General features: G+C 28.2%; 1 protein-coding gene across 4 annotated transcripts in view; it reads right to left on the reverse strand.

The window, feature by feature from the left end:
• Positions 1–362: 362 nt before the first annotated feature.
• LOC126894760 (neural cell adhesion molecule 1-like) overlaps positions 363–24,935 on the reverse strand; it is a 107,256-nt gene continuing 82,683 nt past the window's right edge. For all 4 annotated transcript variants that reach the window (XM_050666000.1, XM_050666001.1, XM_050666003.1 and 1 more), the window contains exons 4-8: positions 2,837–2,977; positions 2,633–2,776; positions 2,015–2,178; positions 1,645–1,930; positions 363–1,476 (exon numbers count right to left, since the gene is read on the reverse strand). In XM_050666000.1, coding sequence (XP_050521957.1) covers positions 1,271–1,476; positions 1,645–1,930; positions 2,015–2,178; positions 2,633–2,776; positions 2,837–2,977 — 941 coding nt within the window. In that variant the 3' untranslated portion in view covers positions 363–1,270. The remainder of the gene's footprint in view (positions 1,477–1,644; positions 1,931–2,014; positions 2,179–2,632; positions 2,777–2,836; positions 2,978–24,935) is intronic.

The raw sequence follows: 24,935 nt of genomic DNA on the forward strand, positions 1-24,935 counted from the left end.
CAAAGTTGGTTGTATAAAGTTACCCCATAAAATGTGTTGTTAGAAAAATTTTTATTTTAATTAATTATCTCAATTATGTAGCGTAATTTGAGTTGATGGATTTTAAGCTAACGGCCAATTAACTGTAAAAAAAAAAAAAAAACGGATGTACATCCGTGAAAATATAGCAATAACTACAATAAATTAAAAAAAAAAGCTGTATATATATTTTTGAAAGTGTTAATGAAACAAAATTTTCACGACAGACTAATTAAGTGGTAAATATAAAATTCCGTTACTTCGTCAGGCTATGATGATTTTCTTAGAAGTCATAATTTATGTAAAACCTTAATAAATGAAATACAAAAAAACAAATTTACAAATTCAGACATTTTTTTATTTATTAGAATAAAGCCATCTTAATTTATCAATAAAATTTTATAGTTGCATATCTACAAAATATTAATGATAGTTATAATATAATTACAATATATTTATAATTACCTTTGATACGTTTCAAATCGTATTATTTATACTTCATTCAGTAGTACATTAGTGACCTTGCACGCGATTGACATTCATAATTATAATAATAATACTCAAAAATTAAAAATTACATCAAACCAACGATCAGTCGAAAAAGGCTTTCATATAATAACTAAATTAGCCTCTAGAGTTCCTATATTATAATAATATATTTTATTATATAATTATATTTACAATAACATATTATATATTTATTTATTTCTATAAACTTTAGATAAATAATAATAAAATAATCTATAAAAAGGACGCCAATGGTAGATTTAAAAATAAAAAACAAAGCGGTACTTAATAATTATTTTAGTTGAAAAAAATTAAAATACTTAAAAATTAGGATCACTTAAGCAAAATTTAGGTTAACATGTTAAGAATGCTTAATATTTATAATGATTAAAAGCAAAATCTTTAAGTGATGATCTGTAAGCCAGCGTTGAATATCAATTCAATAAGCAAAACGCTGTTATGGTTTCAATATTTATTTTGTACATTTAATGGTTTACGCAGTGTTTGTAGGCATTAAATGTTTTTTTTTTGATTTAATGCCATTTTTTGGTTTTACATTCCAATAAGAATAAAGACTAGTCAGGGAAAATAATAATAATACACATATTATTTTATACACAAAGGCCAATCGGAGTAAACTATTAATGGTTATAATAATTTTTAGGTTACTCTGAAATTCTTTGTAATTCAAACAGAAAAGAACTCACAAAATATAAAAATTAAACAATTTTTCACAATATTTCAATTACAGTAAAGCTATTTTGATTACTATAATTATTGCGTTAAACAGCAAATAATTACAAGTATTACAAGACAATATACCATCAGAAGCAGCTGCAAGCGTTCGTACAGTGATGGGTTCAGTAAATTCGCTAATTCCTGCATTGTTTCTGGCTAATATTTTGATTGTGTACTCTGTGTTAGGTTTCAGATAAGCCAGAGCAAATGGACCTGTAAGAGGAAATAAAACTAAGAGTTACTTGTTTTGATAATTTTTTTAATTAAGTAGTTAGCAATGTGGCTAATATTAACTGATACATTACGTTTGTAAAATTAAAAAATATATTATTATAGCACTAAATCAGAAATTGGTTAAGTAAATGAATAAGTTTATTGTACCTTCAGTAGTGTTGAAATTCATAATATTAAAACTTTCATAAGTTAATGAGTTGTGTTTCACCACTTTTTCGGTATACTCAACCCTGTATCCGACCAATTCATCCGACTTGTCATTTGGGCTAATTGTTAACTCAATGTAATTGTCACCAACCCTTATAATGGACAGGTCACGAGGCGTTTTCGGTTTAAATCCTTCTATTAAATTGTATCGTCTGGTAATTGTTCCTAAGGAGTTTGAGACCGTGCACGTGTACAAGCCCAATTTTTCTGGTTTATTAAAGGTAACCTGCAATTGTTGTTGTAAATTATTTGTTCTAATGTTCTGTTTTTAGATTGTACTATGTTTTTAACAAATTGTTTTTGTACATACTATGTAATGGTCGTATGAATTTAGAAATGTTTTCCCGTTAAAACTCCAAGTCACGTTGGCCGACGGTTCGGCAGAGTGCTGACAGCTTAGGTTGGCGGATTCCGAAGAGAAAACGTATTGTTTAATGGGATTGCCTTCCATAAGTTCCAAGAATACTGGCTTGTCTAAATTTATAAAATACAGAAATTATAAAAAAAATCGTTTTTATATTATTTTGACAACATTCTTTTTATTTTTTGGATTCAGATAAAGTAAAATAATTAAATACAAGTCGTTAAAATAATGTAAGTATATTAGAATACGCAGCTCCAAGTTGAATGAGAAATTTATTGATGTATTAAAATTGTATAATGTTACAAATTGTATAATTGTTGAATGTGTATCAAAAGAAAATAATTGCTATAGATAAAAATTTCGTTTGGTCTTTCAATCAAATTTCTATTTGGTCACTGAAAATATTGACTTTTAATTTCAAATAGTTTTAAATTTTTTAGATTACACGATCTACAGTGAGTTTTACCAACATATTTGATTTCAAACGCTGAGTAAGGAAACGATTCGCATCACAACGGGATAAAAATAAGCGTTTCTTTACATCAGACAATGATGTTTACTCACGCTTGACTACCAAATCGATCTCGGTATCTTCGGATACGCTGGAATCGTCGGTCGTTTGGAATGCTCTGCACGTGTATTTGCCAGCGTCTAAATGCGAAACGTTGCGAACCAGTAGCCCATCCTCTTCAACCGAATACTTTCCGCCTGAAAACGACGGCGCGTTTAAGACATCGTATTGAAAAAACGATGAACGGCTTATTTTACTTTTGGTGCCCTCTTTGATAGTCAGCGACTTGAATGTCCACATAAAGGTTGGTTTGACATTGCCCTTGACTTTGCAACTGATTAAGTAATCTTCGTGTTCTTTAGTAGTTTGAACCCGGGGGGTGTCGAATTCCAATACTCCTGAAACGCACAACAATAATTTATCAAACAGCTTTGCCGCGTTAAGTAATACAATCGAATAAAAACCCAGGTCAGCACTATTTTTAGGGTGTTGACAGTTGAATTTTACAATCCTTTGCCTAGGCTACCCCATCAATGCGGACGCGATCTTATCGACTTTTTCCAAGCGGACGGTTGACGGTGATGTACGAGGTCATTCTTGGTTCCATTACGAGCAAAATGGCTAATCTTACTTAATACTAGGCATACAGGACGTCGTTGTATACCTTATTATTTTATTTTTTCTTATTAGAGACAAATACTAAAGATGTATGATTTTAACTTTGCATAATAATGTAAAAACTAATTAAAAAACGTATACTCAGCGGATCAAAAGTTATAGAAATTGTTAGAACAGAATGGGACACTCCGCATATTATAAACACTAATACATATAAAATCAACCAGCCAAGCGCAATATCGTCACGCAGTCTGTTAACGGGTTTTAGTCTCAAAAACGCCACATCCTATTTCTTAGATATTAATGTTTTAGTTATCGAACCGTATAAACATATTTATTCATTTTGTTTTTATCAAAAGCAAATAATGCAAGTCAACATATTACTCTAACCTATTCGGATCGGCAGTTCGATGGCACTTTCATATATATAAAAAAGTAATGGCATACTTCACCACAATTCGGACCCCACGACAAAAAACTATACAATAAAAATTGGAATCTTTGTTGATGGCATTTCTATGAAATTCAATCGGAATCTAAAACGTTTCCGGCAAATCTAGTCGATACAGACATAACCTCGGTTATTACATTTGAGAGATATTTTTATTAAATATTTAACATTTTGCGATTTTTTATGATATTGAGATAAAGCTGTAAAAAAGTAAAATTACAAAAAAAATAATAATGCGTGTAAATTGGTTTGGAATTTATAGAAATTTAAAACGATGTGTATAAAATATATGATTGGTTTTAGTGATACATAAAAAAATTAAGACGAAAATTTTTAATAGACTAACTTTTTCTTTTTAATTAACAATAGATTTCATGTATAACATACGGTGATATGAATGAAGCTATAAAGTTCACACGAAGAACTGAGCTGAGATGCTGGAAAGCAACACTTGTCCCATTACATAATGTACCTCTCTTAACATTTATGTAAATTTATATTTTTCCACAAAAAATTTACTTATATTTGAAATACGACAATAAATTAACATTTTTCGGTTTATTGTGTTTAGGTTTTAAATAATAAAACATATGTAGCAATTAGTTTTATAGGTGTGAAAAAATTAGTATCAATTTGTAGCAATTAGTGTTAAAGGTGTGAAAAAATTAGTATCAATTTGTAGCAATTAGTGTTAAATGTGTGAAAAAATTAGTATCAATTTGTAGCAATTAGTATTAAAGGTGTGATCAAATTAGTAGTAATTAGTTTTAAAGATGTAAAAACATATGTAACAATAAAAATTGTCAAAAAATTAATTTAACATTAACGAATTTTCCTATTCTGTTAAATTTTAGTGTTTCTATAATTTATTTTTCCTTGTTTCTAATTGTTTTTAATAAAAGTTATAAATAGATTAATCATATATATTTAATCATATAAATATATTTTTTTGCTATAAATTCTATTTACTCTAATTATACTGCCTTCCTAAGCCAAAAGGCAGTAAGCGACAAAATTTGAAAAATGAGTTTATTAATATCAAAATATAACATCGTGATAAAAATTTTATTGGATTCTACTGAAAAAGTTATTTAAGAATCATTTACTTATTATTTTATTTTAACATTGTGATAAAAATAACAAGATGATTCAGAAAAAGTTATTTTTCTCAGACTACTACATTGTTGCTTACTGCCTTTTGGCTTAGGAGGGCAGTATATATATATGTATTATGTATCCATTACGCTATCATGATTTTGTTATTTCAATATAATAATTAAATATTAATAAAGTTTTTAATGGTATTACACTAATTATTATAATTAAAACGTAATGTCTTTGAGAGGACATGATAATAGGTGTGTCTACGGTCTAGAGAGTTTAATTCTGTTGCAACCCCCCACAAAAAAAGAAACATTGAAAATTACATTAAAATTTAGGACAGAAAAAATTGAGTTAGATCTTTTATACCTTTTTTTTGAATTTTCGAGTATGCATAGGATAATTAAAAGTACCTTATACATTTAAACTATTTTATAATATTAATATTACAACATTAAGCTGGGTATTAAATATGTTTTTAACAAAATAAGAACGAAAAGGAGAAAAAATTTTTTTGTAGTGGGACTGGATATGGATCGCGTTCCTATTATAAAACGTGAACTTGGAACAGAATTAGTTCCGTTAAAAAAAGAAATTTTCCTAGCGCTGACATTTTCATTTTTCTTGTGAAAATTAGATAATAGTTGAACCATATATTCCCTTTATAGCTATTATTAAATTAAAAAGCGTGTCTTCTAAAATTGATTTATTGGTATGAAAAAAAAAAAAATTTAAGTTAAGTTAGAAATGAAGTGTCACTGTAAGTTACAAAATACTTGTTGAAACACATGTATTTTTTAAGATTAATTAATTAGCTCAATTTCATTAGTAATAAAAGTTTATCTATTCAATAATAAAATAAATATAATTTTCGGTTTAGTTATTTTCGATGAGTATATTTCGTCTATAATACTTTTCGATTAAAATACAGTTTAGCTTAAATGCTGTTCAACTAAATTACGATTCGGTCAAAATACCGTTTGACGAAAATATGGTCTATGGAATGTCAAAGATTAAAATCATAAAAATTTAACTCTATACACTGTAATTATTTAGTTAGGAAGCAAACATATAATGGAAACCAAAATGGCGTGTTCTGATAGTGTCGTTGATTGAAAAAATATAAGTTTGTTAATAACAAATTGATTTCTATAACTCTTATTTTCCTATTTTCAGTTCATTTTCTATTAATTTATATTTTTATTCGTCACACACAACGACGACGACAGTAACAGTATAAATGGCATTTCGCCTGACATTAATGGTATAAAATAAATGACTTCTAACATGTCCACAATTGCACTCTCACCGTTAGTTTAGTCTTTAGGATTACCTAGAGGAAATGACAATCCGCTGAAACGAGATTGAAGATAAGAAAATCTCGTGTATGAAAGTCGTCTCATCTCTACATTTGCACACTATTATCTTTTGTACAGCACATATTACACTGATACTCATATACACTGATATTGGTGCAGTTTTAACAATAGTTTTCGTTTAAATTTCCAGTTTATGGTTTGCGTGTACTTATCTGAGCTTAGGTATATCTGACGTAGAGAAAAAATTAAAATATGCTATCATTTTCTTTCTTTTAATAAAAATTTAGAAGGGTGTTTTGAAATTGATTATTTATTTATTGATTTCTTATTTGAAATAATACACGAAAAATTGAAAACAATATTTTGGAATTTAACATATTCGCAAGAAAAATAAGTTGTATTTAATTTTCAAAAACAGAATTATTAAATTTTATTATTCGGTCAATTATATCTTGAAAATTAGACCATAAACATATTTTAAAAGGTATTTTAAATACATAGAAAAATATATAGAGCAAAAAATCTGTATTCTGTTTGTTCGTTATTACTTAAGACATTAAAAAAAAAAAAAAAAAAAAAAGTTAATATTTAATTTAACATTTCATCAAACTTGTTTAAAATATAATAAGCTTACTTCCTTTATTATACTTTTTTTATATCTGTAATATTATTATTATGCAGTGAGATTTTTACACGTCTCATTCGATAAATAGATGTAAATGGAATTTAATATAAAATTAAAGAGATAATATAAATATTTAAAATAATAAGCAACATGCTTAAGTATATCAATAGGCTCAAGTCAGAATTATTCTTTTGTATTGGTACAGAATGATAATTTAATTTTTGATCTTGTTCGATGATCGGTGCCGACTCATTTAAATTTTACTGAAATTGATTACTGATGAAATTTTTTTAATGAACTTGCTATCAACATATTTTGAATTTCTTATCATTTTTTACATGCAGAAATTATAATTACGTATGAATACTTTTAAGTTCTATATAATTAATTTATTGAATGAAATAATTTTAAGCATAAACCTACCTCGACCAAAAATAATTTATTTTTATATAATCTGAATTACTACTAAAGGTATTTTTAAAAGTCCATTAAACTGGAGTAATTTCGATAATTATATAATATTTCATAAAGAACCAGACAGAATGTTTAAAATTATACCACAAACGCAATTCTATTCAAATGAATTCTCCAGACACGGTCGCGTGCATTGCGTTTCAAATATTTCACTGTGCGACATGTAAGGGGAAAAAGTTACACGACATTTTTTTAACGTTTTGTCATTGTTGCGAACATTTTTAGAAACACCAAAGAATTTTGTCATGCGACCGGCCTGGTAGACTGTCTGCCGTTCAAAAGCCGGCCAATCATTAAACAAAATAAACATACTTGAATCTAACAAAAGAAGTTTTAACGTGAAACTTGATACTTGAATATTTTAGGTTTTCTTTTTAATATACGTTTTTGTACAAAGAGTTTATGATAGTTTATTGAAATTGATTTGCAAGTATTTTAAGTACTTTCGAGTCCAATAGTTGATTGAGAAAGCAAATGTTCGTGACATTGCAACATTGTTCATTAGAAACACATGTCAAACCTTGCTAATTAAACTAGGTGTATTAATTGAAGTATAATTTTATAACTTGGAATAATTTTATTAATTACCGTGTAAAAAAAAACTTGGAAATTCAACACCAGAATACGTACCTACTTTTGAAATAGTCAATAAAGTAATAAAAAGAGTAATCACCGAGTTAATACAGAAGAGGTTCCTTTAATAGTAAATATTTGTTGTATTAATAGTTTTTTTTAGTAATAGACAGGTACAATAGAGAAGTAACATTTAATAAGGTAAAATTGAATTTCCATATATTAGAACTTTGTTGTAATAAACTATAGCGATACTAACTAAAGTGTATTATAAACAACTTATTATTAATAGTCACACGTATCTAGCCACTGGTATGTAATAATTGAATAAAATAAATCAAAGAGAGATTGTTTTATCTGATATAAGAAATAAGTTTACTCAAATAAGTCGTTTATAATTAATTTTTGATATTTTTCCAAGACAATTTTTAATTATAAAAAGACCGTTATGTATTTTTTAAATTATTTAAGAATGAAACATGAACTTTACGCGTTATAAAAGCAACCAGAATATTTAATCATGCCCAGAATAATATATTATTTAATGGATTATATATTTAATAACAAAACATTCCATTTACAATGGAAAATAAAAAATATTTCCAAACTCTTTCAATTAGTTCGAAGAACAATATCATAATATAACACAATACAACCAAATCAACCTAAAATTTATGAGTTCAATATGATTTCACACTATGATCTGCTGATTGCCTTGACTCCAATTATTGAAGTTTTTGACGACAATACTGATAAATTATTATTATTATATTCATTTTATAAATCGTTCCATAATAGTACACAAATTGAATAGAAAAAAATGGTTTGCTCAAAGTTCCATGTTTATTTACCAACTTCTCGGCAGGGCATATCGGTTTTGACGGCCGAAGGGCACAAGCGATACATTTTGTACGTTATCTGAACTTTTTGATGGTCTTGTCGACATCGTTATGAGAAGTTTTTACTGTATTTATGTACAGCCATATACTGATAAATACATTTTACAACAATTTGTTCCTCTCAAAATCAGTAACGTTATGTGGCGTCGTTATAAAGGTTTTTTCACTGGCTGAGTGCTCGGTGGTTTTTATGTCTTTTACGTCGATGAACTACACGGTCTTAGTAGTGTATCGACGTGGAAAACGGTTCGGATGAAAACATATATATGTGTGTGTGTACATACGGATAGGTATACGCAACACATAAATAATAAATTATTTGCTTCGTTAAATTACTCAACGGCAGCTACTGGACGACAACAGTAATGTGTTTTCAAAATGAAAAAAAAAAATAAATGAAATTCAAATAATGATACTCGGGCGCACTAGAAAATAGTGGTGTGAGCACAAAGTGTTACGACGGCGCCCGCGTGTTGAAAAACAACTCAAAAAACTGCATTGTCAATTATTGAGATTATTATGACCATTTGTAATCGTTTGTTTACAAATCATAGAGGTAATGATATCTACTTGAATTGTTTAGGTTTGTAATTATTGTATTTCGAACATGTGAGCACACGTATAAAATGAAATATAATTGAAATTCAACACGATGAAAATAATTGCTTTTCTGCAACGAGGTCAACGACTAGATTTTCCATCGATTAAAAGTAATACGGAAAAATAGTTAACGGCAAGTAATTGTAACGGAGTTTATTGAAATTAATTGTAAGCGGACGGCAATAATAACCGCCTGTTTCTCATTGAGTCGACTAAACGATGTACTCCGATCAGAAGCAACACAACTAAAAACGTATCGACTGCGGTTCAGTTGTTACGAGCCAGCTATAATACTCTGGTGTAGAAATCAACTGTCAAAAAACAACAACTTGTATTATAAACCAGACGGACGAAACAAAATGTAATGTCAAAGGCAATGCAAAGTCTTATGGGGTCGTAAATACGAGTAATAATAAGTAAATACTAAGTAGCGGACGGACCGTAAAACGCAATTATCTGCTGCGATGGTGAGAAATGATAATCTTATTGTACGCCAACACTCCAGTGGTCAGTATGGCAATTGTCGGCTACCGTCCCGCGACGCGGCGGCTCACGACAGCCGGCGGCACACTAACGTCGTCCGACTTCTGGAAAAATTGTTAATCCTCCTGAATTCCTGGTACCGATTTCACTTTCTTTTCGTCCGGTTGTTATTATGGTCGTCGATTAATATTCACTTGCGTCTTATGAATTCCTGGTACCCCATTTTTGTAAGAATTTTCGATAAATCCTATAGCTGCACGCCGTTAATTACGTTGCCTATACACGACTCCTTAAAATGATCTGCGGGCATTGTTGTTGTCATAAAGAAACGTCAAGAGCTTTTGTTTGAAAGAAGTTTGCTCTGGGAAACCGGAACCTTTCGGAAATTTTTCAATAAACACACGCTATGATATCTTTGTAGTTCCAGAAAGTCAATCGTTTTTTAATAGTATATCTACAAAAAGGTTATGATTAAAAGTATTTCTATTAGATTTTAGGAGTTTTTTTCAAGTGGTACAGTAATTTAAAATTAAAAATAACTCCAATGTCCGCCCACACAATTCTATTAAGAATTCTTCAGCCAAACAGAAATATAAATAGAGTGTTTCGAAATTTGGACATATTATGTTCAGTTAAATACAACTTAAATTCTTTTGAAGTGTTTTTCAATTATTTCGTTCTATGCTCATACATAAAGACGATACAAACAAAGCTCATATTTTTATAATTTCTGAAACAGGTAAAATTGACCCTTTTTTAAAAGTAATAATTCTATTTGTCGAAGAATATACTCGAAAATAAGCTTATAATTAATCTTCAAAATTGTGACCGAAAATTTACACAACTTATATTACTTTACTGATAATATTTTATATTTAAGGATGCTTAATGTAATTTAGTTGCGAAGGGTCTGATGGTCTGCGAGGGATTTTTGTATTAATCAAAGGGGTTCTAAAAGTAATGTATTATTTCAAGTCATCATTTATGTATAGAAATATTCACATGCTGTTAATATATTACTCAATAGGCGCGTCGGGTGTTGGGAATATCTACCGACCCTCTAGTATTGGACTAAAAATTTTGACTCAAAGATAAATTTAGGGCCTCGCCTTGGCATCAATCAAAAATATGATTTGATCTATACCGAGTACCAAAGTAATTTATATGAATTTTTTATTGTGTTTAATAGTTTCAAGTGAAGACTTGTTTTGAAAAAGTTTATTATGTTGCCATCTTATTAAAAAAATATTTCAGACTTGGGATAGCGCCTGAAAGATTTTGGGACTTTTCTTTTTCAAAAAAAGTTGTTTTTTTTTTATGAGAATATGCAGCCATAATGTATTTCAGGATACAAAAACCTTAAAAGAATACTACACAATTATAATTTGAAACTGGAAAGAAAATTTTAAGAAGAGAAAAAAAAACCAAGTTGAAAAGTACAATTTGAAGTATTCAGTCTATCGAATTGTCGCAGACTAATTTTGTTGGATAACTTTTTACTACACAAGGGTTAAAAATCGGAATCTTTATTTTTTCCCAACGTTTTTCTTTATTAGAGTTTTATTACGCCATTTCTCAATGTCTCACGATTATAAATTCTGTTTAAACTTGGATATTTACAATACATTAGTTTTCATTAAAAAAACAAAGGCGATCGTAGTCAACTAAGCGATTTTGATGAGGCGAAAAAACACAAACTCTGGAGCAATGCGGCGAGACGCGCCTTGGAGTAATTTTAATAAGGTCATCGTGAGCGAGTCAGTCGACTTTGTGATCGCAACTATCGTCTTTACCCCTTTGGCATTGCTCTCGTTAAAATCTGATCAGGTTAACATCGACTGCCCGCCGTCAGTCAATCACTACGATATTATTTGATATAAAAAATGATATTAATATGATATTTCCCCGAGGACGGTAAAGGTTATTAGCGTTTGAGTGAATGCGAGCTTAATGAGCGGATAAATTCATCGGCGTTTGAATTTAATTGAATTCACTGGCAAACAGACAAAACGCAAGTGGTTACACGCTGCGCTCTTGTTGTCGTGCAACTAAATCGAATTAAATCGTATTGAATGGGCAAAATGAAATTATATTTGGATAGAAAAACTTTCCATATCAGTTGTTTGAAGTGTACAAAGTTACAAAATATTTGGGAGCGGATATTGTGCTGCGATTATCTCTTGATTCTTGTGCAACACAATCCGACTGGCCCCAAACATTAGTCGTTGCTCGTAATTAATGTGATTACTTTTACGGTCGTTTGTTAATTTTATGCGCATTGAATTCCGGACGGTTGTTTTACGCGGCCACAACTGCTCTGTATTAATAATTTTGATTAAACGATCAACTTATTGTTTTTACGAGCCCCTGCCACATTATGTAAATGCTGCAAAACTAATCAACTTAAGCGTGTGTGTTATTTTTGTTTACTGCGATCCTATTACTAGAAGGTGAGCCGCATGACCCTTTTGTGTTTTGCGCTGGTAAGGTCGTTTTGGGCAGCTAAAGCAATTAAAAAAAAATCACCAACTCTAAATACTTCGGATTCGTAAAAAAAAAAAAAATAAATAAATAAAATCGCCAATTGTAAGCGCTATTTATTAAAAACCATTGCACACCACATGCACTCGGTATAAGCACTTTTTAGACCCTACTAATTGCGCCTTAGGTAACGTCAGTTCGTAAAACATAAAAAAAATAACACACCTATTTCACCTTTGACACATAATAAGTATTTGTTCGAAATCGATTTGGGCTGATACGACAATAGGTGTGACGAAAACAGAACGATAATATTAGGGGAGTAATTTTAATTTATACGTTCTTTCAATGAAAAGATAATAAAAAAAACAAGCTTTTGCCTTGTCGACGCGCTATAGAAAATGACCAGTAATTTTTACGGCGCGAAATAATTTACTAAAGTCGAGTTGAAGAAACTTGTAGTTTATTACACGTGTCCTGACCCTCCGGCGTACCGACTGCGATAAAAATTATCACTTTGTCGATCCTACCGCTACCGTATCTATTGCTTTTGGTTTATGTGAAAAATCTACGCGCCCGACCTAAAACTTAAGGTGTTATTATAATCCGAGTGTTTTCCGGAAAGCCTTTTCGGTGTCGACATGTTTATGTATTGCCGTAAATCGCCACGTGCACTGTGTACACTCAATATACATAATAAGTGTGATAAGCCTGTTGTGGATACACTTCATATCCCTTGTAGTCTTGTGCAAGCTTTCATATTTACACACCATGAAAAAACCAAATAACAACGCATGCGCTTCACTCGAGCAGCCGTTTTCATCTTTCCGAGGCAACTATCATTCCAGTTATTCTTCTGTGTAATTTTCCAGAGAATAAAAAAATAAATGAAAACCGGGTACCCGTTCAAAGTAATTATTTCTCAATCCTATGATTGCTGCCAGGTATTTACGATGTGCCCAAAAAGGTCCGAAATGACGCATCAGTTATATACATTTTTTTTTTTTATATATTTATAAAAACTGGGCACTTTTTTTACGTCCACCGCCGGTATGAGATTTATTANTTTACGTCCACCGCCGGTGTGAGATTTATTATGCGGGAAAACAGTTTTCTTCATCCGGGGGATTGACCAGAGTGCGTGTGTGTTTCACAGAAAATATCCATAGGTAAAAAAAAGAGGCAAAACTAAATAAAACGATTTATTCGTTGACCAATGCGTGGGAAGCAAAAAAAATACAGGAGGGAGAAGGGAGAAGACTAAAACGATTCGAAAAATTGAAAATAAAACTGTCGCGATGGTTTTGAAGTATTAGAATACAGATAAAAATTATTTGTCGGTATTCGTTTAGCTGTATTAGTTTATTGAAAAGTAAGGTTTCTGAAAATATTCCACCTAGAGAATGAAAGGCTGGCTTTATAGAACGTTTTCTGAATAACCTTTTTTTTTTTATTTCGAGTACAATTCTGTTTTGTAAATTATTTGTTCTCCGACGCATAATTAAAACATTATTAATTAGATTCCCTTTTGTTAGAACTTACAAAAAATAATTTTTTTTTTGTAATTCATCCAACCACATTAAGCTAAGTGTAGTTAATAGAATAAAAATATATTGCTCCGTGTGAGATTTTTTTTTGGTTTTTACTTTGTTTTACCTGACAATTCTACACAAAACCGACTGCAAATTTTAATGAATGCACTTCATACCCTAAAATACTTTTTACTTATTTTGGATCTTATTGTTTATTATTATTGATAAAATGATTAGGTACTTTTAGCTTCGATGCGAAGCTGAGAAGGTATTAATTTTACTATGATGTGTTTTTTTTTTTTGTGTCTGTTACCACTTTTTCTCAGCTCTCACCGAACCGATTTCTTTCAACGATACGTCAAAAGATCACAAATCGTATCTAGTCGAAGATTTTACCCTAAAAAAATTGAAAAAATTTCCCTCATTTCCCGTAAATGGGGGAAATCTCCAAAAAATTACAAATTTAAAAATCGCTAATTTTCGACATTTTTTCAATTTTTTTTACTTAAAACTGCCATAACTTTTTCAAAAATGAACAAATCAATATAATTTTAATTTTATAGATGCTTGATATCTTTACCTATTATTTGGTATATTTGTTTTATAAATTTAACCCTTTACCAGCCCACAGGGGGGAGATTCAAAATGACAACTTTTTCACAAAAAATTAACTTTCTCAACTTTTGAAAGTGTTCCGAAAATACTGACACTTTTATATATATCTTAAATTAAAGCTAATGTAATATACTTTATTATGAAAAAAAAATTTTGACCTCTGGACTTGTCTTCGTGGTGAAAATGGCTACCGAATGCTATTTTTGTGTTAAAATTCTCGATTTTATATTTTACATTTTTAACTTTAAAATGTTATAACTTTTTGAAAAATGTATGAATCAATACAATTTTTTGATAAGATATAATATTTATATACTTCTTTCATTTGACATACTTTTTATTTAAATCGAACCATTTTCCTTTATACAGGGGGGGTTCAAAACATAAAAATGCATATAGCAAGTAGAACTTTTTCAACTTAATTTGAAAGTGTTCCGGAAATACTGACACTTTTATATATATCTTAAATTAAAACTTATGTAATATACTTTAATATTAAAAAAAAATTTAGGACTTTATTTTGTCTTCATGGTGAAAATAGCTACCGTATTCAAAAATATGATATTTTTGTGTTAAAATTCTTGGTTTTGTATTTTATTTTATTATAAGGGGATTACACTGATTTTCATAAATATTATATCAATCTAATTGACATGGTATAAAAAGTAAAACATACTTGAATTTTTTTGTTTTTTTGAAGTCGAGAAAAATAACTTCAAAATTTGAACTAGCTAAATTTCCATTTTTATTAAGTGACGAATGCGACGTACGGTTTCTGAAACGGTAACACTTGGGTCTTTCACACCTGTGGCATTAAATTTTTTCTTAATTCTTTTTGAGTTAGAAAAAAATGTTTAACTCATTTGATTTTTATCTCATTTAGATTCAATAACTTCAATAAATATCAAGGATCCCATTACTGTAGTCTCCTCTTGTGAGAAGAAATTCATATTATTATTATTTTACCATGTAACCAAATACCAATTAGTTTTTACAAAGGACAGTCTACAAACATTATTGTTTGAACTGAATTTGATGGTCAATTCTAGTATTCATTGATGTTAAAACTAAATTTACTCATAAACACAATAAAAGAGGTCAGAAAGCGGATAACTCATTGTGTAATATGTTATGAGCGCAAAATTAAAATTATTACCAAATAATATGACATGTTTTAGTTGTAGTAAAAATTGTATTAAGATTTTTCTGCCATGAGCAATCTCAAAATTTTTTTACATTACTTCTTGTAATCTTAATTAATCCGAGCGTAAATTATATTTAATATGGAATTTTAATTAAATTTTTGCTAGTTCTTCAGAAAAAATTTGAAGTATTTATACTTAAGAAAAAAATATTAAATATTAAAAAACTAGAAAAATCTGACGGATGTTTCTATAATTGGTTCTTTTAAGAGTCTGTAAATGAATAATATTCTTGTTAATTTTATTAAAAATGAGTAGCCCAAATTATGAAATATTCAATAACAAAAGATAATTTTTGAAAAATAATACAAATGTATTTTATTCAATTTTTGTTGTTATTTGTTGTTACAAATAATTATTTAAATTTAATCAAATTATAATGACGTTTATCTATCATATAATTAAGTTGTTGTCACAGTAAACTAAATGGTTAAAACGTATTTTAGGTGTATTTCAGTGTAAGAATTCATTCAAAAATTCCCATGCCTTTGTATGATACTTAACATACACATTAATTTTATACATATGTAGTGTAATTTTGTCATAAATTATTGCAAATTTGTACACAAATATTAAATTTTTATCATTATTTAATAAAATTTTTACCTTTACATTGCATGCGTTAAAAACTTCCAGTACATATATGTGAAAACTTAGATATACTTTTTAAGATTCTAATAATGTAAACATTTTTTTTAACTAATTAAAAATATTTATTTAAATATATACTGGTTTGAAAAAATTACCTAGATACATAAACAAAAAATCTAAATATTGATTGAAAAACTTTAATTACAGGTAACAGAATTATTTACAGGTAACAGAAGTAATATTTAGATAATTTTGTAAATAACCCTAAGTATTAAAATTAAAAATATTAGAGTTTTTCTTAACAGTTTGTTGATATTGGTTGAATTTTGGTTAACATTTTGTTGATATTGGTTGAGTTTTTGTTGGTCAGAAAATTAAGTATTCATATTAAAGAATTAAAAAATGGAATCTCAAAAAAGTGCCAAGAACATACGGTTTAATCCTTATACAATGGCTAAAACAAATAAGGGTAATTACACAAATGAATATATATATAAATATATAGAATAATAAATTATATATTTCTTAGATTTTTTTTTTTAGAAGTTTATTTATCTATACAATAAATTACATAAATATATATTAAATACTATCTCAAAGTAATTGTTCAAACTTACTAAATGTCATGACTAGAAAGCCTACAAATATTAAAAGAAAAATTGATTACAATATAAATAATAATGTTTTCCAGATTGTTCGAGCTTTTTAAACAGTCGTATACCTAATACATGGGGTTGGACAGAAAATCGAAAATGTGAATTTGTACCAAAAGCGAAAAAAAATACTCGTAATACTAATAATGAATTAGTGCTTAAAATTGCTTCTATAAAAAAAGAATTGAATATTTTACTGGCGGAAGAAAATTACAGTGATTTATCTATTGATTGTCTTAAAACACAGATCAAGGCGCTACGAATTGAATGAGTTTTTTATATTTATAATATTATGTCATATAATACTATAACAGTTAACTGCATTAGTATTAATGATGTTTATTCATCAACATTTATGGTTTATATCATACTTTTAATATAATATCATGGTATTATAAGTATAAAAATAATATAAATAATGCAATTAAAAACAATTATCATCATAACATACATTTGTTTATGCTATGAAAAAATTATTTTCAATCATTATATAATCATTATATTATATAACATAAGTATAAGCTATTTATTTGGTTAAATTAAATAAGTTTACATTTTTGTGTGGTAATATTGTGAAATATTTAATAATTTGTAAATATATTTTGTATTATAATTACAAAATTTTTGTATTTATTTGATTGAGATAATTGATTAGGAAAAAAGATTGGTGCTTAAATTTCGAAACTGCATTAATTCACTGAAATTGGTATTTGTGTAGAGACCAAATTTTATATTTAGTACATTAATATTTTTATTTCTCCTGTAAATTTACTTTTATCATTTACCACTTTTTCATAACCAAAACCTCAGTTATTTTTCATTTTTTATTTCACTGCTGTAGTTTAAAATGAATTGTAAATAGGAATACAAAAGGCCCAGAGGGGTATTACATTTTTGATAAACTTACTTACTTGTTAGATCATTCGTTATTGAACATAATAAAAAGTATTAATAAAATGTGATCGTTGATGCGTTTGTAAAAGTTTTCAACTAGTGACCTTAATTACACTAAAGTTATTGATTATAAAGATGAAAGACAAACAATGATGAAGGCAAATGAGTAGGAATATCATTGTGAGCTTTTTCATTTAAATGAAGTACGGCTGTCAAACATATTTCTTTCAAATCATTTTAATATCATCCAAAATACTTATTTTGTACATTATCTCTGGTGGCCAAAACAAATGGCAAAGAATTAATTGAGTTTACAAACAAAAACACATAAGTCGTTAATGTCGGTTATGTTTTGATAAACGATTTCTCAAAAATGCGATGATGATAAATGTCAATGGATTACTTTTGTTCGACTTAAGAAACTTTTAGTCGATTATGGTTATAAGTTAAATGGATTTGCTTTGACCACTATTTGGGACAATATATTAGGGCGTTGTTAGGTTGTAAGTTTTCATTCAAAAAACCGCGTGCCTCAGGGCATTGAAAAAGTTTTATTTTTGGAATGACCGAACATTAGTAACATTCGATAGATTCTTTTACTGAATAAACCGACGCGTCATGTAATCTTGTGGAAAAAACTATTAGTAAGTTTTCCGTGTCAAACGAAATGTCTCGTATCTTGTTTATAAGTGTTTTCGCGTTTAAAAACATGTTATTAGAACAACTAGTCTTTTGTTTTGAACTCCTTAGCAAAACAAAACAACTGTTTCATTTTTGCGGGACTTATAAATTAAACGGGGCTTATGTATAATTAATTTTGTATTAAATTAATTAAAAGTTATTGCTTTGTTTTCTAGAGTAGAAGATTTCTTTAAGCACACAAAAATTACACAGTGTTAAAATTTATTAGTTCTATCTATTAAAACACTCCATAATGTTTATATTACTGAAATGTTTTATACAATATAAACATTGTAATGATAATCATTACATTGATTAGTTGAATTATGAGCGTTTTTTCTTTTGAAATGAAATTCGGTTATATTTGTAATGAGAATATTATGTTGAAATTTTCAATCAGAATTAAAAAAACAAATTTCCGGATGAATGTTTAACGAAGAATTGGCAATTTCAATAAGGGGAATATTACATTAAAATTTGAAAATCACAACGGAATTCTGTAGGAAATAACATGTTCATAATTTCCATTTTCCACTTAATTAAACATTCGAATTGAACACAATGTATCCATCAAAATTAAACTCACAAAAGTGTTTAAGTGTCTTATGTAATAATAAAATTTCCGGGACCTACCAAACAAAAACAATAGTTTTTGAAAGTAATAACAACAATGATGATTTTTTTTCAGAGATTTTAGTCGCTCTAAAATGCTTTTAGAGAGTAATTAATATTTGCTATAATAAGCGGCGAGGATGTACTGTGTAATTAAACGTTGCAATATTTTTTTTTAATGGATTCAAATAGAATTGGACATGTGTATTTAAACAGCTGTTAAAAACTCGGCTGAAACTTTAAAAAAGTCTTCCATTATAGTTTCTAGACAGCGCTTGCTGCATTATACCATAATGGTTGTACAAAGAGCAAGTCTCAAGTCTCATTTAACAGCCGAGGGTCGATTAAAGTTGTATTAATTTGGTAAAATTATGTCTGTGACGTTAACATGTTTGGTCGCAATAAAATGTGAAGGTCATTACGTTTATAACTAAGCTGTACAATCTAAGTAATTTGGCACATTCACTACATACCATAATAATTAATATTACAAATGAATTTGCATAAATAATATTAGCGTTTACTTCATCACTTTTGTTTGTTATTATTGTTATTACATGTTCACAAGAAAACTATTTATTACGTTTTCTCAATTATTTTTATCCAGAAGTCTTTAAAAACCGTCTTTATTTACTAGTACGGAGATCATTGTTGCGTTTTATTTGCTCTGCGTTTTGTTTGCCGTTAAATCTTACCAAGCAAAAGTAATCAATTTGCGGTGATGGCACACGGTCAATAAAATTTTTCAGTTATTTGTTATTGTTAGTCATTACCGAGTTAAGTCAATAAAATCACCCAAAATAATCACAGAGCGGTTTGAAGGCGCCAGTCGTAAAATCAGTTTCTTACTTCTGATCGATTAAAGCCGACTTCGAAGTTCACTTGTTTTATTATTGTTTTTTTATCACTAATTTTCGAACGAATTTACCACGGTCTGATGACTTAAACGTTTTTGAAACTATGAATTTAGGCAAGATTTTGGAGTTTATAGATTGATCCAGCTCTGAGATTTATGTGATTTTAATACTCGTACTTTATAACCAAAGAATTTATTTATTTATTCTTTATCTTGCGTCGAATAAATCCATTATTGGGGTGGTGACACTTTTAGGACGTGTGTAAAACGATAAGGAGTCCAACACTATACAAGGAAAAAGTCACTATATATATAGATATATATAAATGGCTAAGTCTAACCAAGTTACTTCGTTCGAACTTTCACATCTAACATTCCTTCTAAGAATTGTTTAAAGAATCCTTTTTGTTTGACAAGATTTTCCATTACATCGGTCGTTCCGGTATTTTTTCTTCTTATCAAAATGGACTTTTTCTGAAGAAAAACCTTTACTTTTAAGGTATTAGTTCACTAGTTAACTCACCTCGACTATTCATCTGGTGCAACGATAACAGGCGTTATCTTAATTAAGTCATTTCCAAAATTAAAAACAATAGATTACTACCTTCAAAGCTGATTATATTAATTTATTTTTTGAATGAACATCCGTTATTTAATTTTATAACTGATGCTTTTACGTTTGGTGAATTTAACACCATTTATTTAGCATTAACTAAAATAAATTTGACATTGACATGCACATCCGGATTTCCTTAAACAATATATCATCATGAACTTTTAATATATTTTTCAGTCGATAAATGATTAAAACGAAGCAAAAAAAAAACATTTGTGCAAACAATAAAGTTTGAAACAATAAATAAAATTACAGTTATGGCTCTTAAAATGCTACTTAAAGCTCATAAATTAGTTAGCATAATACTATTTTTCTCTAACAAATAAGACACAGGAAAAAGTGGAATGCTACTGTAGAACTTTAGGTTCATAAATGTATAATGATGAAAATGTTACATTATGTAGATTTATGTCTTTATTATACTAACCAAATTTGTTTTTTTGGAATGATTAATATTTGGTCAAGTTTAAATGAAAACGGTTATACCAAGTTTTTCAAAACTACAGACACTCCATTTGAACGTATAGTTATTTAGCAATAAATGTTCTGCGGACAAAGTCGCACAGCTGGAAGTTGACCAAATCTAACACTGAGCTACGTTATCCGTTGAAAGGAAAATAGCCTTTGCAGTAAAAATTTTAAGTTGGTGTTGCACAGTAACGGCTTGCTTTAACGATAAAAAGGGTAAGTTACCCTTGTTCCTAGTCAATCCTTTTAATGTGAGTGTACTTTTAAATTTATTTTTACATTCAGTAAATGGTACAGCTGTATGATAACATACAAATATTATTTCCAAACAATGTAATAATGTGATGGTTATTAAAAAAAAAAAAATTATTTATTTTAGTGCAAATTCTCAAGAAATTAATAATATCTAATAGCTAATAAAAAGTTGTATCCATGGTTAAGAATCCTACTCTACGAGAAGCCCTTAATAGATTGCAAAATCGTAAAAAAAAAATGTTCGTTCAAGTTGATTAAACTTATTTAATTATAATTAAATAAAAAGTTTTTACCTTACAAATTTCAATTAAAAGTTGATCAATTTTTTAAATGGTTGTGATTTTTAATCAATAAAAAGAGTAAAAAAATGTACAAAGTAGCTTTTTTTAATGAACTTGTTTAATCCTAATTATTTAAATTAAGTTATTATTTTTATTCCTTAAGCCTTTTACTGTGTAATTAATTAAAATTTCGTCATTAAGAGTTTCTAACATCATACTACTTTGGTTTCATCATTAATTTTAAAAATAAAACAAAAGGTTTTTGCTGCTTAAATCGAAGTAAAGAGTTCTAATTTAATAATTTTGAAAAACTAGTGGCTGTCATAATATATGAATACAAATTATATAAACTCAAAGAATATGCAAAAAAAAAAAATAGTACGATAATGATAAAATACGATTATGTGTACAGATAATCGTAAGAAATTTTGTGATAACCATAGGATAAAAAATAGATACTTGAAATAATTCATTTTTAATGAACACTTAAGCTACTTGATACATCATTATTATAAAAAAAATCATAAATTGATAGTTTGAAGAGCCACGAATAAGGAATAACTTATATAAATGTTAAAACAATTCATATTGTCGGGCCATCACTCAAAACTGTAGTTTTGATATTTTTTATTTAGACTACAGACAAAAAACTGAATAAATTTCAATATATTTGACATGTGCTTAACTAAACATTAGAAATGTTTGAAATAACATTGTGTAAATATTATACGATTTGAGAAAATAAAAAACCAATAAATGCAAAGCTGCTTTGAATTCGATAGTTTAACAAGTACGATTTTATGTTGCATAATGGACACACAAATACCAGATCCAGTGAAATGAGTAGATTAAGCTCGTATAGACATAATAATACTTGCTAAACATATTATTGTTTGACTATAAACAATCGAAATCGTTGTAAATAAACGTCATCGAGAAAAACTAAATTATAAAGGGTCATCAATTGATCCCATCGAAATCCCATTTGAGGATTAAAATCTCATTCTGGTGATATACAATACTAGATCCTTACTGCTACTTTATTATAATTTCAATTCATATATTTATAAGTAACGATAAAAAAATGTAATTCGTGTGAGACAAGGTATTAAAAGCATGTCATTACTTAAAAAATTAAAATTTTTACTTACACGGGTAAGGAAAATTTCAAATCAAATAAATCATATACGAGGGAAAATTTATTAGTCCATGTGAAAGTGATTTGTAGATTCCTTTAAGAAGAATAAATAATTTTTTTTTAACGCAATGAACCGGTTGACTTATCAAATCGAGTTACTTGTAAGTACATTAGATTAATCATTCCTAAAGAAAGCACTAAGCGAATGAAAATCGTTCTAATAAAACTACATACTAGGCACACATATGGTGTTCTTTATTGATATTGATTGTATAATTTTCATATGCCACTGGTATTAGTGTTCGAATCACGTGCCTGACAAAAAACATCTTCTATCTCACTACTGCATCTATCTACATTGTCTGCGGTGCTTAAAAATCGCCCTATATCATTTTAATATTTAAACGCGTCAAATATCTGCTGTGCTAAATTTTTTATTAGACTTCAATGGCATGAATCATAGTCATGTAGAATATTTTACATTATATTTTAAAGTTTAAATGCCAACTAGATTAATATAACTCTTAAAAATTCATCTTAACTCAAATGTGAAATAAACCATAATTATAATCAATTTCATTTGAGTCTTCATTTAATCGAATAAAATATCAATTTAAACAATTCTCACTCAAAATTAAGTTAACATTCGTCTCGATAAAACTTCCATAAAATCAATAACTTTTTATGGTTAAAACATCAATTCTGTCATGTTTTATCAACGTTATTTTCTAATTATAATTAAAATCCATTAAGTAGTAAGTAATTAAACGATTTCAAAAAATTTAATAACTTAAGAATAATAATTTTAAACTCATAATTTATATTGATGAAGTCAAAAATGTTTTGATTCAAACAATTTTTTCATTAGACTTGCATTAAAATAATTTTAATTCACTTTTAATTAATAATTAATTATTTTAACGGTATTGAATTCAAAAGGAGTGTATGATAAAAATTAAAGGAGCCAACGAGTTTTTTTTTATCTTAACAGCTTTGTGAAAATACAGCCTAAAAATATCTTTTAAAATAATTACGCATTTCTGTAAACATTGATCTCATGCTTAATGACAGTTACTGTAATTTAATTAATTCTTATTTGGTTATCTTATACCTTCGTAATCATAGTATTTAAAAATTGCCATTGAACACTTGTGTACGTTGAATTGAGTTGAAATCGAATCAATTACTTGATAAAATTATTATTATATTTTGCCTAACAACAAAAAATGATTTTTGAATTTTCTTCTTCCTCAGGTTTAAAATGTCAAAATTGACCTGTTTATTTAATGAAATTACTATTATTTTTTTCATATGGCAAGGCAGAGCTTTATAATGTTACCCGGTATGCGCGTGAAGTAATAAACGAGTAATGTTACACATTAGTTTCCATTGTAGGTAACGGATTTCACCACATAACCAGCATACTTGCGAATGTAGGACAAGTTGTGTTATTTTCCACGAGAAGTGTCACTCGAGCTAAGATGAATAGAAAAAATTAATTTGCTGACACGTTATTTCTAGAAACTCTTGATATTGGAACCTGATGAATTCTCAGGGCTCCTTTGATAAGCATCAGTCAAGCATGGTAATAATGCAATTCACTCAGATTGGCGAAACATTACAGTTTCAGAGATGCTCTACTTGAGAGTATGTTCCAGGTATAATACTCTGGATGAAAAATCTTAAAAGTACAAAAAAAAAAAAACCTTTGAACTTGAATCATTCAACAAAACGTCACTAAAAGAATAAAATGTGTGTAGTTCATAGAAGTAGTATTTATTAAATTTATTACAACGAAAAACTTTGTTCGAGAGTAAACGAAAACTATAAAGTAACACGTGAGAACAGAGAGTATGTGCGCCAACGGTAAAGTTTACCACGCACTCGTAAATAAACATGTATGTGAAACAACAAGCTACTATAGTTTTAATGTAACCTTGACAAATATATACCTGTAAATAGTTTTAAGTTGTGATCAGTAAATGAATCAAATTGGCTGCTGTATTCACTAGAAGAAACTTAATCGTTAGATACAAGAATAGCTAACACAATTATTTATTTAGAAAACCTTTAACGAAGCATTCCTTTTTAAAAGATTGGATTAAACGTTTTAATGTTAACAAGATATGAAATCGGAATTTTCAGGGAAATACTGTAGCACTGAAAATTTAATTTTAGCCTCTAGAATATTACTAAAAGGCACTTTTTAACAGCTCATTTGTAAATTAAGAAAATAATTTTTTCAGTGATTTTATAATACAATTAGGTAATATTTTTTGTCCCTAAAACTTCGAAATAAAATTAAGAAACATCTTACCAAGTGTTTTTCATGGCATTG

The sequence above is a fragment of the Daktulosphaira vitifoliae genome, unplaced genomic scaffold, assembly GCF_025091365.1.
Source record: "Daktulosphaira vitifoliae isolate Bord-2020 unplaced genomic scaffold, ASM2509136v1 Scaffold_1, whole genome shotgun sequence".
NCBI classification, from domain to species: domain Eukaryota; kingdom Metazoa; phylum Arthropoda; class Insecta; order Hemiptera; family Phylloxeridae; genus Daktulosphaira; species Daktulosphaira vitifoliae.